The sequence below is a fragment of the Amblyomma mixtum genome, chromosome 10, assembly GCF_055824585.1.
Source record: "Amblyomma mixtum isolate Tamu chromosome 10, ASM5582458v1, whole genome shotgun sequence".
NCBI lineage: Eukaryota > Metazoa > Arthropoda > Arachnida > Ixodida > Ixodidae > Amblyomma > Amblyomma mixtum.
The window spans coordinates 46161989-46180888 of record NC_143021.1 but is presented as its reverse complement, the minus strand read 5'-3'; the positions used below and the strand labels follow the sequence as shown (position 1 = coordinate 46180888).

Sequence of the window (18900 nt, the reverse complement as noted above, 5' to 3'; positions counted from 1 at the left end):
TTGGCGAGATGACCATGGCTTTGAATGTGCTAATATTTTTTAACGCCGCTTTCGCGTCCGTTTTCACACATGAAACTGATATGCCACTTTGTACCGTAACTGAGAACCTGAGTTTGCATATATCTTCAATTATGTTTTCTGAGCACGGCATTATATGTATTATTTAAAATACCAAGATGCCATCGTCTGAGGATGCTGATGATATCACACCCCAGTTCCTAAAAAATACTCGCCATGCTTCCGCAGCGTATGTATCAAAACTGTTTGCACAATCACTTTCCACAGGTAGCATACCCAGTGACTGGAAGGTGGGGGAGGTTGTTCCGATCTTCAAATCAGGTAACAAAAATCACCCCTTAATTACCATCCCATCTCTTTAACAAGTGTGCCATGCAAAATCATGGAACATGTCATTTATTCTAGCATGATGAGCTTTCTTGACTCTATAAATTTTTTCATCCTGCTCAACACGGCTTCCGGAAGAACATATCCTGCGATGCACCCTTGGCATTTTCTTCCATGACCTACATGTTAACCTTGCCTGTAACCCATAAACTGACGCAATATTCCTAGACTTCGCGAAAGCGTTTGAAAAAGTACCCCCCAAGCGCTTACTACTAAAACTTTCCGGTTAAACCTTCATCCTAACATATTGCAGTGGATAAGCGAATTCCTGGCTAACCGCACCCAGTTTGTTTACGCTAATCATCAAGCCTCTAGTTCTCTTCCCGTAGCATCAGGTGTCCCGCAAGGATCAGTTCTTGGTCCGCTATTATTTTTAATATGCAATAATGACCTTCCAACGCATGTCTCTAGTAACGTCCGTATTTTTGCTGATGTCATCTATCGCACAATCAACAACGCCTCAGATCAGTTCGCCCTCCAGAATGACTTAATCACCGTACAGGACTGGTGTAACCAATGGCTCATGGAACTAAACCTCAATAAATGAAAACTCGTGTCATTTACCCGAAAACGTAATTCTCCCCTCTTCTCGTATAAAATCTCGCACGTCACGGTAGAATTACCTCAGACTTACAAATACCTCGGAGTAACATTGTCCAATGATCTAACCTGGAACGCGCATGACTCTTAAAGTCTTATCATCCGCTAACAGAAGAAGCCTTGGACTCTTAAAACGACATCTCCGTCATGCGCCACAAAACCTAAAGTTACTTGCCTACAAATCACTTGCCCGTTCTGAATTAGAATACGCCTCTGCTATTTGGAGCCCTAACCAAAATGATTTAATAAATTCCCTAGAATGAATTCAAAATCCAGCTACAAGATTCATACATTCGTGCTATTCATAAAATGTCAATATATCACCATTAAAAGCAGAAGTAGCTTAACATCCTTGGCTTGCAGACGTCGTATTACTAGTATGTGCTTGTTTCACGAATTTTATTTGAGCTCACTTTGTCGTCCGCCGGCAGCATTTTCCTCCACATTGGTCATCCCCTTCAAGTTGCCCGGCCACATACACGCACTACTACATTTGCATCCTCACTATTTCCACGTTCAGCCAAGGACTGGAACAGCCTTCCACACGACATCGCCGCAGACACCTGCCCATCAACATTTACGAACTGTTTAGCACCTACCTTTAACCGCGAATAATGTATGAACCTTACGCATCTTCTTCGTTCATTCAATCTGCTTTATACATGTAACCCACCCCTTGTGTAATACACCCAATCCTAGGGGCCTTTAAGGTAATAAAGTGAAGTGAAATGTAGTGCAGACCTTGGTAGTGACTGTCGTTCTAGGCCGTCACCAACCTTTTCGTCAGCGCGCTGGTGCCGATAGTCGCGACGCTGCTTCCATGTCATCGCTTGTTGGCCACGAGCAGAAAAGTGGCAAGCAGAGGTCAAGGTTCACAATTCAGAGCAGAAGACTGCCGTGCGCAAGGGCTACCTATATTTCACGGAGTCCGAAGATCAGCAATGCTTTCATGCTTTCCAGAAGTTTGAGTTTAACGCAATTGCGTGCAAGTGATGAGAAATAACTTGACATTGATGAAGGTGCACACGAAGCTCGCTTACATGAATGTTATGCACATTCATGTAACCTTTCCAAGTTTTCTCCACCTCTAAATGCAGGAAAGAGGGCACACATTCAGAGCAAATACCCACGATTGCAGCTCGTGGCGGCATATTCCGAGCCAGTGTCGCCCTGCACCTCTCCTTGCCTCTCTTTGCGCTTTCGCGCTTTCCTTTCCCAACTGCAATGATTAACTTCCTGTAAAAGCGGCAGAGAGCTGTGCTTTCATGCAGTCACTCCCTCGAAACATTCTCATCGGTTGTCAGCGCTCAGAAAGTGATGCGGCCTGCACTCCGAGCATTGTTGTTGCGTGTTCTCTCGAATGGCAACTAAAATAGGTCATGCTCAAAGCCATTGCACTTTTTGCTGCAGAAGGCGGGGCTTTCCTGAGGATTCCTTCGTCTGCAACAGAGCCTCGGCACTTGTGGGCCTCTTTTCGCGCCTCACAACTGCTCTTGAGTAAAGCAGAAATTTGGGCAAGTTGGTACGTATTCTTTTTTGAAACAGCACAACAAAGACGAGACGTGGAAACTGAGGGGTAAAGACAAACAGGCGCTGACTAACAACTGGGTTTATTGAAAAAACACACAAATATATAGACAGAGTTAGGAAAGATAAATCGCCACCATAGTCAACTCATGCCACATGTGACGCCAGACGGTCGCCCTTTCCGAAGGGGAGATTGGGCATCTGCGTCACATGTGGCGTGAGTTGACTATGGTGGCGATTAATCTTTCCTAACTCTGTCTATATATTTGCGTGTTTTTTTTTCAATAAACCCACTTGTTAGTCAGCGCCTGTTTGTCAGTTTCCACGTCCCGTCTTTGTTGCGCTGTTTCAGAAATGACAACTGCTCTTGCAGTGGCGGTTGTTAATCGACCGATGCGCGCTATCTTGGGAGACACCTCTCCTCCTCAGCGTTTCCAGGCATTCCTTCAGTGCTTAATCACACCAAGTTGGCCTTGCTGGCAAACCTCATGGCTGAAAACATGCGCGCGCTCTCTCGTCTATTTTCACCGTACTGAATATTCCTTCAAGTAGTAGAGAACTCATCCTGGTAGAAATTTTGTGCAAGACAGCGGAGGCAATTTAGGAGGCAATTTTTTCCGTACTTTTCATTAATGTCCGCAGTTTCATTTCTAAGAGGGAAGAAATCTCGAGTCTTGTTCGTTCGTCCAATAGCAACATCTTCGTACTAACTGAAACGTGGCTGACTAGCGAAATTAACGACAATAAGGTCCTGGCAGACTTATCTAACTTTAAGCTTTTTCGTAAGGACCGTCAGGGATCTCGTGGTGGAGGAGTGCTCATTGGTTTTTCTAATGATTTACGATTTTCAATCATTTCCATTTCGTCTGACCTTGAAAGAATGTGGCTTTTCTGCCGTTGTCCTCCTCAGTCGGTTCTTCTCGGTGTTTGTTACAGGCCCCCGCATTGTACTCCGGACTTTTCAGAGAAACTTAATAACTTGCTGTGTGAACTTACTGCTAAATATCAAAAGTCGCATATACTTCTCTTTGGTGATTTTAATTTCCCTGATATTGACTGGAGTACTAACACTGCTTCAGCATCAGGCACAGTGGAAGCCAAAAATTTCATAGAAGTGTGCCTGAACTTTGGCCTTACACAAGTTATCTCGGCACCAACAAGAATAACACAAATGAGCGCTAACATATTAGACCTACTACTCGTCAGTCATCCCGAAAGTGTTAAGTCAGTCACGATTCTTCCTGGAATAAGCGATCACGAAGTAATTCATACCGATATAGCCTTAACTCCGCTTCGGAACCAAACTTTTAAAAAGACGATCCGTTTGTACGATAAGGGTGACTACGCAGAGATAAATCGTGAACTGGACGCCTTCTTTCAATCTTTCCGAACTAATTTTCATATTCGATCTATCGAAGAAAATTAGACTATATTTAAGAAGAAAATTACTGAAGTAACTGATCAGTTCATTCCTAAGTTCACCTTCCGAGAGAATTCACAGAAACCATGGTTCACTAAAACACTAAAACGTTTGGAAAATAGAAAGAAGCGTCTTTTTCGCGCAGCCAAAGCAAAAACTAACCAGGTGGCCTGGGACAAGTATTACGCAGCTGAAAAGACATATAATTCATCTGCTCGGAACGCCAAACGTTCCTTTTTTAACAAAGACTTGCCCAGAATACTACACACTAATCCTCGAAGATTCTGGGACACCAACAACCCAAAACACAAAGGCGATATCAGTGTCACAAATGAAGCGGGAGACGTGCTTAGTCATGCAGAGTGTGCTCACATGTTCAATGTTGCATTTCAATCAGTGTTCACTAATGAATCCGATGCCCCCTTTTCTGTGCCAAACACTTTTCTTTATAATGTTATGTCACCTGTTGAATTTAACGCGTCGGGAATTCTGTCACTAATCGATAAAATGAAACTTTCAACTTCGGCCGGTTTCGATAATGTCAACGCCAAATTTCTTAAGAATACGAAACTCACCAGTGCCAGTTACTTATGTTTGCTATTCCAGCAGTCACTCTCTTCTGGCCAACTTCCTCGTGACTGGAAAAATGGGAAGGTCATTCCAGTCTTCAAATCCGGTAACACAAACTCTCCATTAAATTATCGCCCCATTTCTTTAACAAGCGTGCCTTGCAAGCTAATGGAACACGTCATATTCTCCCATGTCATTGCCTTCTTGGATTCGAACAATTTTTTTCATCCTGCGCAGCACGGGTTCCGGAAAGGCTTTTTTTGCGACACTCAACTAGCCCTTTTTATTCATGACTTGCATGCCAACCTAGATATTAACCTGCAAACTGACGCTATATTTCTTGATTTTAAAAAAGCTTTCGATAAAGTTCCCCACAAACGCCTGTTGTACAAGTTATCTAACCTTAATATCGATCCTAATGTTGTTGCATGGATTAAAGAATTCCTAACTAACCGCACTCAGTCCGTCTTTGTAAATGAACACACTTCCAGCTTCCTTCCTGTAACATCTGGCGTCCCTCAAGGTTCCGTACTAGGTCCCCTTTTGTTTTAGAGCGCAGCTCTTTGGCGTCCGTTCCTGGGTTTCGCGTCGGCGTCGGCCTCGTAACCAGCTCCGCCCCCAATGTCACGCTTTTCAATTGGTCGAAATGCTCGTGACGTCACAGTACGCGAATTTCAAATGGGGCCAATTGTACTTTGGCTAGTAACCATGCAACCAATCAAAGGGATCGTATAGTGATGCTGCAACTAAGTTGGACTGAGTTTAGTTAATTGCTTAATTAATCAATTAGCCTAATTAATATAGAGGAGAATGAAGAGGTCAGAAGAAAAGAAAAGAAAGACGCGCGCCGCAGCGACAACAGCGTCCGCGGAAGGAGACGCTGCTGAAAAAAAAAGATACGATGTTTAGAAAAAATTTATTTACATATGTACACATGCCAAGGTTACAAGATACATTCACATTAACAAAAACACATGACATTGAGCATGTAAGGTGAGCCAATTAAACAGGTACCGTAAACATTTCTAAGTAACTAACAGGAATGGGCAATGTAAAATAAGAATGCACATATACCGATTGACAGAAGAGTGAAAAGTCGATAATTAGTCATTGAAACATTGAAAAGGAGACTTTAGCGCCAGTTTGGCCTAAAAACCAAGACAAGACGACCGTTATTAACAGAAATAAATGGGCATGACCATTGTCGGAGAAACTCTTCCTCACCCAAGAAAAAGAGTTCCTCGGACAAAAAACTAATCAGCTCCCGTCGGAGACGGCCGAGAATTGGCCACACAGCGCGGCGTCGAAAGCCACTAGCGACCGCGGCGCATCGACTGCGCCATAAACTAAAAAGACCTGCAACTATTAACAGGCGAGCAAAACGGCCGCTGGGGAAGCGGCCGCGGGAGACGAAGCACGAAATGCCCTGCCCACGAAATCCCGCATGAACCGCGCGCCAAAAGACACGCGCTACAACACAGGTGACTGTAGCGTGGCGATTAGATTCCGGGAGCGGGCAATTCGGACAGGTACTGGAGCGTAACACACCCCACCGCTCTAACCGGTCACAAGTAGGGAGCACTGCCCAGCCAAGTTTCCAGACAAAGTCACGTAGATGATCTGGGAGAGGTGTCGACGCTAAACGCGCCCACTGAACGCGGCGCATAGGTGAGCGGCGAGACGCCGGCACAACAGGTAACAATAGTGTGCCCATAATGTCCACCACACGGTCTGCAACGATGTTGACAGCAGGTGCTACTGCTCTTACATGCCTGTAAAAGGCCACTGATGAAGCGTAGAAAGCGGTAGGTTGCTCTGACTGGGGTCCATGATTAACAGGGGCCGCCGGATCCAAAAAGCGTAAAGAAGGGCCCAAAAAGTACCGAGCCAGGATTCGCGCCGGAGACGCGTTTCCTAGAAGGATACGCAAAATACTCTTCAACGCTAACAGCGAGGACGTGACGGACAAATTTGGAAAGGCAAACCCTCCTCTCTCCCGTGGTTGTCCAAGAACAGCACGGGCTACAAGTTCGGTTCCGCCTGACCAAAAGAACGAAAAAACTGTAGTCTGCACTCGCCTTATGACACGGAGGGGTGGTTTAACAGTGTAGCAGAGGTACCAGAAGGCACCAAGTATGACGGACTGAACCAGGTAGCGCCTCTCAAGCAGAGGCAACTCGAATGTCTGCGCCCTTCGCACACGAGCTGTAATGTCTTCGACGACCGAAGACCACACACCATTCCATATTCCAGCACAGTCGTAGGTCACACCTAAAATGCGCATCTGCGCGCACCACTGCAAAGGTATTGAAGATGTAATACGAGTCTGGGAAGACCCCACAAAAAAGTAACAACTCTTCGAGTAATTAAGAGCAGCCCCAGACAAGGAGGCGTACTCACGGAAAACATTTAAAGTTTCAAGCAGGCTGCGTTCATCAGCTAAGTACAGAGTGATGTCGTCTGCATAAGCAGTGACGCGTACCGCTTCGCTGCCTGGCAAAGCCAGACCTCTAATAAAGGAGTGGCGATTGACTGCCAAGAGGAAAGGCTCTAATGCTAAGACAAACAAAAGGGGGGAGAGCGGACAACCTTGACGGACGCCGCGGCGAACATCAAATGCGGTACTTTCCCGGCCATCGAGGAACAGAGTGCTTGAAATATCTCTGTACATCTCTTTAATGAGAAGCACGAATGAAGGTGGGAAGCCGAAAGCATCCAGCATCCCGTAAATGTACTCGTGCTCTAAGAAGTCGAACGCCTTTTCCTGATCAAGGGAAACAAGAAGACCCTGTGCGCGCCGTCGTAAAGTATACGCTAGGATGTCTCGCGTTACAGAAGATAAACTGTGTATTTCACGGCCTGGGATGGAGCAAACTTGGTGGCAGGAAATAAGTGACGGGAGGAGAGCTCGTAGACGACGAACGAGTAATTTTGCTAATACTTTGTAATCTGAATTTAGCAGGGTGATAGGGCGCCAATCTGCCGGGCATGTCGACATAGGAGACTTTTTAGGAATAAGGACAATGCGGCCTCTTTTGAATGATTCAGGAAATACGTGCTCAGTAAAGCATATTTTTAATACTTCCGAGAAAATAGGGCCCACAATATCCCAAAATTCTAAATAGAACTCCACAGGAAGGCCGTCTGGACCAGGCGCTGAGCCTCGTTTCATGGAGTCCAACGCCTCCTTGATTTCATCTGTTGTTGGCACAGCCATAAGGCCGTCATGGAGTTCAGTTGAAACCTGCGGCAAGCCTGCTAAAAATGGGGCTGCGGAAACGACATTGCGATCAACTAGAATGACCGACTGAGCAATACCCCTGAAATGGCTAAAAAACGCACTGAAATTCCTGCCACCTGGTTGGGACGTAGCCCCGGCGGAAGATGTAAACGCAGGGGCACCTTGAGTGTACAACAGCTCTTGGCGGGCCAACCGAAGCACTTCAGGATGAGCAGTTGGACTGCGTCGACAACGCCATGCAGCCGCTGTCAAAGAGGAGGCACGTAAAAGACGCTGTAGGCGCTCCGAAAGCTCCTCTTTCCATGCGCACATAAGCGACGAAGGCGACGGGGTGCGTTGAGCAATACGTAGCTTCGCCGTCACCACACGCACCTCATCTGACACGCGAGCCCTAAGGGCTCGACCAGATGCGGCGCAATGGTGACGCCACTGCTCCTTCAGACGGTCCCAGTCACCAGGCACCGCCCCAACAACCGAAAAACGCAAGACCCGTGTGAGCCCCTCTTTAGTGCTGGCGTCGTGAAGTATGCGTACATCCAACCGCCATGGTCTATGGGGTGATACTGCAGGCGCCGGAACCGTGAGTGATAGAAGAAAAGGGCGGTGGTCTGATATGTGCACCGGCGAGGATGGCAGCGTCAGTACATTAGCTACACAAACTGACCGCGAAAGGCTCGCCGGAACGTACGCCCTGTCTAGTCTACTCGACGATAACCCGCGACGCCAAGTCCACACAAAGACGTTTCCATAGAGGAGCTCATACGCGTCCGTGAGCATGAAATGATTCACTAAGCGGCGCAACTCACGCGCATTCCAGCCTGGCCTACCCCTACCAGGGCCTTGCACATCGGCGACCGTATCGAGCACGCAGTTGAAATCGCCCAACATCACAACATTACGCCCTCCAAGAAAATACACATCTAAATCTTTAAAGAATGCGTTTACCAAATTGGAATGCGCAGGCGCATAAATACAAAGAATTCTCAGGTGAAGTGCGTTAAACGTGCAATCGAACGCCAACACGCGTCCAAGCGCATCGTAGGTAACATGATGATCGCGCAACAGTGAGCGGTTCAAAACGAGAACGCCAACGCCGCTAGAACGCGTGCTGGCGTACGAAAAGAAGGCATCGACGCCAAACCTACGCTTGAATTTCAACACGTCACTGAGACGAAAAAAATTGGTTTCTTGCAGGCAGACGATATCGCAACCCGAAGAACGAGCGAATGCGACCACCGTTGCCTGCTTCAAAACACTGCGGAACCCCTGCACGTTAAGAGTAATAATTTGAAGGTTAGTCATTTTGGAAATGAAAAATGAAACCTGAACAGTCGTGATGTTTAGGCAATACAAAGCGCGCCGCGAACGGCGCTAAACCACCTCACTTTTTGCGGAGGGTCGGACCAGAGGAGGCACGAGGCCTCCTTGGCCGACCGGCAGAATTGTCCGAGTTCGTAGTCGACGCATGTGGACGCTTTAAGCTCGAACTTAAAGCGACCATCTCAATATCCGACGACTCTTCGCTAGAAGTGCTAGCGCTGATCCTCGATGTTGAAGAGGGCGGCGACTGCACAGGGTCAGCGTCTGGAGATGATCTTGGCTCTCGTACAAGCGATGACGAAGACGACGATGGCGGCGTCGGGTCCTCCTCAGGCGTGATGGCAGTCTCGTCAATGACGAGGTTGACTGAAGAGGCCGAGGACGTCAAGCTGCTGTCGTCACCGTCGACCTCAGCTATGTCGGCGTCCCTGCTCAAAACCGCAACGCTGGCCGCGGGCTCTAGCGCGGGCTCCGAGGGTGGCACGTTCTCAGCCTCCGATTTTTCCAGGGACACAGTAGGCTCGGCCCCTGTCTCATCAGGGACGCTCGGAGAGACTGAGGCTGACGCAGCAGGAACCTTTACTGTCTGCTCGCTTGGTGCAGCACTGGACGCATCAACAGCAGACTCCGGCTCTTCCACGCAGCGACGCTGAGACGCAGTGGAAGCACCCGTAACGGCGGCGGTGTTGGATCCGCCGGTCTCCTTGATGGCTTCAACCGCTCCCTGAGCGGCCTGCGGGGGCGCAGGGCGGGCCGCAGCCTCCGAGTACGAGGGCTTGATAGCGCACGCCACAGTAGCGTGCGGATCACCACAACGACGACATGGCAGCACGCAACCCTGGCCTTGGTGCCCAAAGACCCCACAGCGGGCGCAGAAAGGAGCCGTGCACTGTGCCCTGAAGTGCGCAGTGGACCCGCAACGCCGGCAAACGCGCCGCATGCCCTTGTAGTCGCACGTCACGCGGTGGCCCGCGACCTTGATGTAGTTGGGTACGGGTGACTCTGGTTTCATTTCAATCCGCACGTAGCGGGTCCCGGTGGTGACAGTGGGACGCGATCCCATTACGCCGCGACTAATGTGCAGCACCTTGCCAAAAGGGGAGAGAGCCTTGGCAAGGGCGTCACTGGGTACACGGGCGGGCAGAAAAAGAACAGTCACCTAAGTCACCTGCGGGCTCAGGGGAACGATGGCGACGCGTTCCTTGCCGATGGTGAGGCAGGAAGCTTCAACGATTTTAGCCATGGCGGCTTCACTTTTCACAGTGACTTGGTAGTTGCGTCCACCGAAGTGCTGGACGCAGTACACTTCCTCCAATCCAACTACGGAGGCTGTCGCATCGACGACATCCTCCGGACTAGCCCCCTCAGGGACGACAACATCAAAGGCCAGAGCCTTTGTAGGTGGCTGGCTCACCATAATGAGGCGCCCGCCAGCCGAAGGACACCTTAACAAAACACGTCGAAAGGTCACACACCGGCCACCGACGCAAGCCGGCGGCCGGAACACACACCAAAGCGTCCACCCAAAGTACGAAGCCGCGTTCGCTCCACCACCACGCACTTCCCCACTCAGTAAGACGTTGCTCGTTTCATATACGTTGTGTCGAACATCCTAGACAGTTCCAACAATTGACAGGTTAATGACAGAACACGATGGATAGAAATACAATAATATAAATATGAAATAGCCTAATTAACCTTTCTAGTTAGACCGCATAAATCAATAAAACCGAGAACGAAATTGGTCGAGTTGAGGAATCGAACCAGGGTCTCCTGAGTGCGATACGAGCACGCTAGCCACTCCGTAATGCCAGCTGAATGGTTTGGAATGAACAAAGGCGCGTCTAGCTAATACGGCGTCTTCGTTCACTCCCATCTTCCCCCTTTCCCTTACGGCGAGGTGCAGGTGTCCACCCAGATATGCGAGAGAGATACATTTCCTTTCCTCAAAAAATAAATTTACCGTCCAGCAAGGCGTACAGCCGAATTGGCGATGGCGTTCTGTGGACTCCCTGGCAGCGTTGCAAGACGCTGTCGCGTTCCACTCTTGCAGGCGAAGCTTAACATGTTAACCACACATCAGTAACACACGCAGACAGCCAATGGACGCATCATTCGCTGGCAGCACTTGATTCATCATTCACAACCACATTCTTAACGTACGCTCCCTTACCGCACATGCCAAGGACGTACACCACGATCACATTCTGCGCCATTCCTCTGTACTTTGCTTTGCTGAAACCTGGATGGATCCCGAAGAGCCTCTCGAAATCATAGATTTCCTATACTGCTGTGGTGCTCGCAGAGACCACAACAGAGCGGCGGGAGTCGCTATCTACTTGCGCACAGGTCTCTCTGCAATACCAGTCGAAATGTTTGGCACGTCACATGAAGTTGGCGAACTGTGCGCCGCAAAGTTGCCCAACGGCTTGCTGGTAGTAGCTGCCTACTTCGCCCCTACCGCACTCACGAAAGACGTCGTGCACTTCCTGCAACTCGCATTAACCGTCCATCGATCCACACCGATGTTAGTAGTGGGGGACTTTAATGTTGACATAAAGACAAACAGCAATTTCCTAACACTTATGCGGGAGAACATCCCGTTCCTCTCGCTCGTAACGCGTCCCACGGCTGTGACAACCTCGCGAGGCACTTGTATAGATCTCGTCTATGAGAATCAAGCATTGGTGTACCAAGTCGAACATATATCAGTCTATTTCTCCGACCACAAATCTTCCTTCATGACTGTCAAGAACTGTTAGTGGAGTCTTTGTTAAAGGAATACGTGTGAAAAATAAAAAAAAAATTCTGTGATAGCGCATACATGTGTTGCTCGATTTCTTTGCCTCAATCTATCGAAAAGGTGAAACAGCTGATTTGCTGCGCTCAAATTTCGCATTAGGAAGTAACGTAATCGTCGGTAATTTTTTAATATACATAAATGATTTGCCCTCGCATGTGTCCTGTAAAATTCGCATGTTTGCTGATGATTGTGTTATTTATGAAAGAGTTAATAACAATTCTGATCAATTATCTCTCCAAAACAACCTTAACAAGATTCGGGATTGGTGTAAAATTTGGCTAATGGAGCTTAACCCTCACAAATGCAACGTACTCTCTTTTCATCGCCGCCGTAACCCGCTCGTGCCCTTCTATCACATAGACTCCGTTTCCGTGCTGCCAGTATAATCATACAAATATTTAGGCGTAACCTTGTGCGCCGACCTCTCCTGGAAAACGCATATAACTAACATCATTTCTTCAGCTAACAAATCCCTTGGTTTTCTAAAACGTCATCTCCACGATGCGCCCATGAATGTTAGGTTATTAGCTTACGAAGCACTTGTGAAATCGAAATAAGAATACGCATCACCCATTTGGCATCCACATCAAGCTTATCTAACCAACGCATTAGAAGTCTTGCAAAACCGCGCAGTCAGATTTATTCATTCTTCATATCATTACAGCACGAGTGTTGCGTATCTGAAATCGCTTTCAGGCATACAGCCACTCGAGCTGCGCCGCCGCACAGCCAGTCTTTTATTATTTCACAAGTTATTTTACAGCCATCTACGAACTGCACCCTACATGGTTCCTCCGGCACGCATATCTCACCGCACTCTCCATCAACTCCAGATCAGCCATACACGTGCACGCAAAGCACCTTCGCAGCTTCATTTTTTTCACGCACCGCCGCGGACTGGAATGGCCTTCCCGTTGACATTGCAACAATAACCTGTCCCGCGAACTTTGCACGCAGAGCTAACAGCTTTTTGTCATCATCATAACGCATGATTACTTTGTCTCACCAAACGTTGTACCCACCCCTTATGTAATGCCCCTGAAAAGGGGTCTTTAAGGAAATAAAATTGATTGATTGAAATTGATTGATAGTTGAGAACATTTTTGAGATAGTTGAGTTCTCCACAAAGTATAGTTCTCCATAAAGTCAGCAATAGTTCTCCATAAAGTCAGCAATAAAATTCCAATACGGAAAGGTGTCAGGCAGGGAGACACGATCTCGCCAATGCTCTTCACTCCCTGCTTACAGGGGGTATTCCGGGGACTGGAATGGGAACAGTTGTGGATAAGAGTTAATGGAGAATACCTGAGTAAATTGCGATTCGCTGATGACATTGCCTTGCTAAGCCACTCAGGACAAGAACTGCAAAGCATGACCAATCAGTTAGACAGGCAGAGCAGAACGGTAGGGCTAATAATTAACATGCAGAAAACCAAAGTAATGTTCAACAGCCTAGCAAGGGAACAGCAGTTCTCAATTGGTAGCGAGGTGCTGGAAGTAGTAAGAGAATATGTCTACTTAGGGCAGGTAGTGACCGCAGATCCGGATCACGAGAGGGAAATAACTAGAAGAATAAAATGGGGTGGAGCACATATGGCAGGTTCTGTCAGATCATGAATGGTAGCTTACCAATATCCCTGAAGAGAAAAGTATACAACAGCTGTATCTTACTGGTACTCACCTATGGGGCAGAAACGTGGAGGCTAACAAAGAGGGTTCAGCTTAAGTTAAGAACAACGCAGCGAGCTATGGAAAGGAAAATGATAGGTGTAACTTTCAGAGATCGGAAGAGGGCGAAGTGGGTGAGGGAACAAACGCGGGTTAATGACATCTTAGCTCAAACCAAGAGGAAGAAATGGGCTTGGGCAGGGCATGTAATGCGAAGGCAAGATAACCGCTGGTCCTTAAGGGTAACGGAGTGGATTCCAAGAGAAAGCAAACGTAGCAGGGGACGGCAGAAATTTAGGTGGGCGGATGAGATTAAGAAGTTTGCGCGGATACAGTGGCGGCAACTGACAAAGGACAGGGTTAATTGGAGAGACATGGGAGAGGCCTTTGGCCTGCAGTGGGTGTAGTCAGGCTGATGATGATGATGATGAGAACAAAAATCGGAATATTTTATTACGTTACCTAAACTTTTTTTTTTCAAAAAAGGGGCACATCGCTTTTTTTGTTTTCCTAGCTCTGTAGGGCCACTTAATTGCGCGTACCGAAATACCATGTGTATAAGTCTTTTGCAATCGGTGCAGGACGAGAAGATGTAATCTAACTTGGTTGGTTGGTTTATGCGGTTTAACGTCCCAAAGCGACTAAGGCTATGAGAGACGCCGTAGTGGAGGGCTCCGGAAATTTCGACCACCTGGGGTTCTTTAACGTGCACTGACATCGCACAGTACACGGGCCTCGAATTTCTCCTCCAAAGAAATTCAGCCGCCGCGGCCGGGATCGAACCCACGTCTTTCGGGCCAGCAGCCGAGCACCATAGCCACTGAGCCACCGCGGCGGCGTAATCTAACTTGCGTCAGCAAGTAGTATATATAGGATGTAAATAATTAAGGTGCCTAACTAACCTGCTTTTACCCAAGTCGGCGCGATGGGACACGACAAAAAGCGAAACTAAAGCAAGGTGCGTCACAATACACCGCTTTTCAAGCTTCGACTCCAAATGATTTTTATACCAATTTTGCGAACTTCAAAGCATCATCGTTGGATTGAAAGAAAAATGTCGTGGGAAGAATTGGAACGAGCCCAGCACCTTTGGGAAGGACTGGCTGGTCAGGAGGATGCAAGTGCTGGGGCCTGCGGTGACGTCCACTCGCACGGAGTCTCCGCTCACCAGACCCCCGCCGAACACGACCGGGTACACCCAGCGGCAGTGCGGCCGGCCAGCTTCCCTCGGCAGGAACACTTTCATCTGCGCCAAGTATTTCACCTCAGTCGCAACACATTGTCTGGCCCCTGGTGGCTGTGTTGAAATCAAGACTCGTTAAGCGCTTCTTCTCCAGGCATTTCACGCTGACTAAAATTTCACCAGCGCTGCGACTAGGAACAAGAACAGAGAAGGAAGACAAGGACAAGCGCTACTAACAACTGAATGTGAAATGAATGTGAAATTTTGTATCTAGATTCTTAACTTTCTTTTGCGTGCTTTTTGCGGGAAGCGCAGGCGCTTTGTGTTGTCAGTTGTGTGCATATAATCTGTGTTTTTTCAAATAAACTTTCAGTTGTTAGTAGCGCTTGTCCTTGTCTTCCTTCTCTGTTCTTGTTCCTAGTCGCAGCGCTGGTGAAATTTTAAACATGTACCAACTAGCTCAAACCACCATTGTGCTTCAGTTCACGCTGACGTGACATCACGACTGAAAAGGACCGTGCATAACCTCGGAGACTGGCCAGGGCATTTCTGTATTTCATTCTTCTGATTTTCCTGCCTTACAAGCTCGCCGTTTTTCGTTAAAGTAGCCTCCTACTGCTTGAAACGCAGTAATCTCTCGATAGTAGTAGTAGTGCTTTACTAATTAATGTAGCAAGGGAGGCAAAGATGTTGCCGCCCGTTGCAACAGGTATCTAATATGTTAAACCCCCGAGCAACGTCACTATTCACCTTTTTCTTTACAAATCTTACAGAATACGAACATAAGTAACTTACTTTTTAGTTCCTTCAGAATACGCCCTTTGAATTTTTTTTTTTGTTTTCTCAGGCTCTATGATGATTTTTAAAAACATGGCAACTGGAATATTGATTAAAAATTGGCATGCTTAAAGTGCTTTAATTATTAAACGAAAACGGCCACATACATTTTTGGCCTTGTTACACCCGTGTTCGTTTAGCCCTTTCACAGGCAGAAAATGGTTTTTGAAATGAACAAACCAGATCAAAAGTAATCATAAATAGTGATATCGCGAAAAAAAAAGGACTGAAACCCGTGTGTCGTTTACTGGGAGAGATTTTTATCCAACAATATTTTCTGGAACGTTGCCGTTTCGCAGTCGCGCCATTCAAAAACAGCCGCGATACTCCTGTCTTAGGGCACCGCATTACGCCTGCTGGAGTAAACGCCGGCAGCGCGTTCGTGGGCACAGTCAAAAACCGCACGCCACATATACGTTCGGCCGCCACGGTGGCTCAGTGGCTATGGTGCTCGGCTGCTGTCCCGAAAGACGCGGGTTCGATCCCGGCCGCGGCGGTTGAATTTCTTTGGAGAAATTCGAGGCCTGTGTACTGTGCGATGTCAGTGCACGATAAAGAACCCCAGGTGGTCGAAATTTCCGGAGCCCTCCACTACGGCGTCTCTCATAGCCTTAGTCGCTTTGGGACGTTAAACCCCATAAACAAACAAACAAACAAACCAACCAACATTTACGTTGGACCACCCACACGCCTCCCGGCTAAAAGCACCGTCTAAAAGGCGCTTCGAAGTGTCTGAGGCGTCTCACAATTACGGCGTAGGAAAAGAATAAGACAGGACACTCCCATAGACCCAAAATCGGTGGGTGGGTGGGTGGGTGGGTGGATGGATGGATGGATGGATGGATGGATGGATGGATGGATGGATGGATGGATGGATGGATGGATGGATGGATGGATGGATGGATGGACGGATGGACGGACGGATGGACGGACGGACGGACGGACGGACGGACGGACGGACGGACGGACGGACGGACGGACGGACGGACGGACGGACGGACGGACGGACGGACGGACGGGTGGGTGGATGGATGGATGGATGGATGGATGGATGGATGGATGGATGGATGGATGGATGGATGGACGGACGGATGGACGGACGGACGGACGGACGGACGGACGGACGGACGGACGGATGGACGGACGGATGGACGGATGGACGGACGGATGGACGGATGGACGGATGGACGGATGGATGGATGGATGGATGGATGGATGGATGGATGGATGGATGGATGGATGGATGGATGGATGGATGGATGGATGGATGGATGGATGGATGGATGGATGGATGGATGGGAGCGCCCCCTTTGAAACGGGGTGGTGGCACTTGCCACCATGCTCAGCTTTTCTTTATTTATTTTTCTTCAACTGTGTTGTCATTTCTCATTCAGACTCGCCATCTTCTTTACCTACGGTTTCCTACACTTCTAACCTTATGCCACATCTCTGCTTTTCAGCCACCAATCCTCAAATCGCTTTTTGCTAACTTCTACTGCAGATTTATTTGCATGACCATTGTTATCTTTAAACCCTAGGGCCTCCTGAAGAGTGCCTGAGCCTGCGTCGACATCCGGATGGATACCTCTACATTTGAGTATGAGGTGTTCAATTGTTTCCACAGATCGACCACACACTGCACATGTGTCTTCTTCGTTAAATTTCTTTTTGTAACTGCACGTTCTAAGACACCCTGACCTAGCTTCAAAAAGTAGGGCACTGCCTCTTGAGTTATCATAGAAAAATTCTTTCCTGATCTGCCTTTTCCAGTATCGATATAGTTCTACACTATGTTTCTTTTCTATTGAGTTAATCCAATTTTTAACTTCCGCGGTTTTAACCTGTCGTTTAATGCCCTTTCTTTCTCCATCCTCGTGTCCGGCATACTTACTAGTTCGTTTTCTAGTTCTCTTCCGCCACTGCGAGTCAACGCTCTTCCTGTACATATATTTAAATACCTTAGCTGCCCACCTGTTATCGTCCAATTTCCTCAGGCCTTCTTCATATAGTATTTTACTCTTAGCTTCCCGTGCTTCGAAAGAGGCCGAGCCCATATCCCCTTGTACTGCCTCGTTTGTGGTTTTATCGTGGGCACCTAGTGCTAATCTTCCAACAGCTCTCTGATTTACGTCTAATCTCGACTGAACTTCTGCGCCTTAAGAACAGAACCGCATTGCCGAAAGTAAGTCCCGGCACCGTTGTTCCTTTCCAAATACCTCTAAGTACTTCATATTTGTTGTGCCCTGTTACGTCTCGCCTTCGTCGTGGGGAAGACAACGGCATGGCTGCAGCGGAACGGCGACTAACCCCGAGACTCGCGTTGGGTGAGCGCCTGGATTGCCACGGAAGCCGCGTCCGTCTGCCCGGTTGAGCGAGCGTTTCCCCTACACCGAGTGTGAACGCGCGTTCGAAATGCGCGGGAACGCCGATCGAGGACATTCCGGCGTCTGTGCGATGGCATCGTTCCCCCTCTCCCAGCGCGTGACGGCGGTGTGATCCCTCGGGAGTGAGAGTGTTTGTGTGTTGTGATTGGTGCAAGAGAGAACTTCCTCCCCCTGCAGGCCCGGCCCCCATCTAGGGACCCTAGGGAAGGGAACTCTTTAAAACCCCGGCAGCGGCACGGCCGAGGGGCTCTTTGTCATCGAATGGTCTCCTGATGAGCTGTCGTCATGCAGCGTTCCTGCAGCTCACTTGTAAATATGTAAATTCCTGTATAAAGTCCTCTCTCATTGTCTTTTTCCAGCAGCCTCGTCTCAGACGTCCCTCATTCCCTCTCCGGCACACGACCATGCTACCTCGTATGTAACAGCCTCCATAATGCCCTTTGTTTCATTATCCCGGCGTCATTAGCGGGCCGATCGATTCTAGCGCACCTAGCGGTTGTGGGGCCAACTGACCCACACTTCCTGCTTCGGTTTCACTGGAGCGAATTTCAGATTGTTTACGCATCGCACAATGGATTTGAGCCCCCCAGAGGGTGGTGAAAGCAACTGGCACACAATTCTTCTTATGGCTTGACGCGCAAATTTTGTATACCTTGTGCGCTAGCCAGGCTCGGCTGTGGCCGGAGGTGGACAATGTCTCGCTTAATCCTTTCCGCGAATTTCGCCGTACCGAAGCTATTTTAATGTGAGTTGTACAAGAAAGTGTAGCTATAATACAGGTCGCTATAGATTCATGAATCAACGAGGGCTCTTTCTGTCTGTCGTGTTTGTCTCCTGCTAAGAGTAAGTGGTTATTCAGCATGCAGTATTTAATAAACAGACGAAGTGTCGAGGAAACTGTTTATTCCAAGGAAATGTACAGAATTGAAGTCTAGTGTTTGA

At 48.2% G+C, this 18900-nt stretch overlaps 1 protein-coding gene across 1 annotated transcript in view; it reads right to left on the bottom strand.

Annotated features, from left to right (window-relative positions):
- The window catches only part of LOC149325696 (uncharacterized), a 343155-nt gene that overhangs the window by 255162 nt on the left and 69093 nt on the right, over positions 1–18900 (bottom strand). Inside the window, exon 5 of the mRNA XM_089564368.1 lies at positions 14642–14800. Within this exon, the coding sequence (XP_089420494.1) occupies positions 14642–14800 (159 nt within the window). The remainder of the gene's footprint in view (positions 1–14641; positions 14801–18900) is intronic.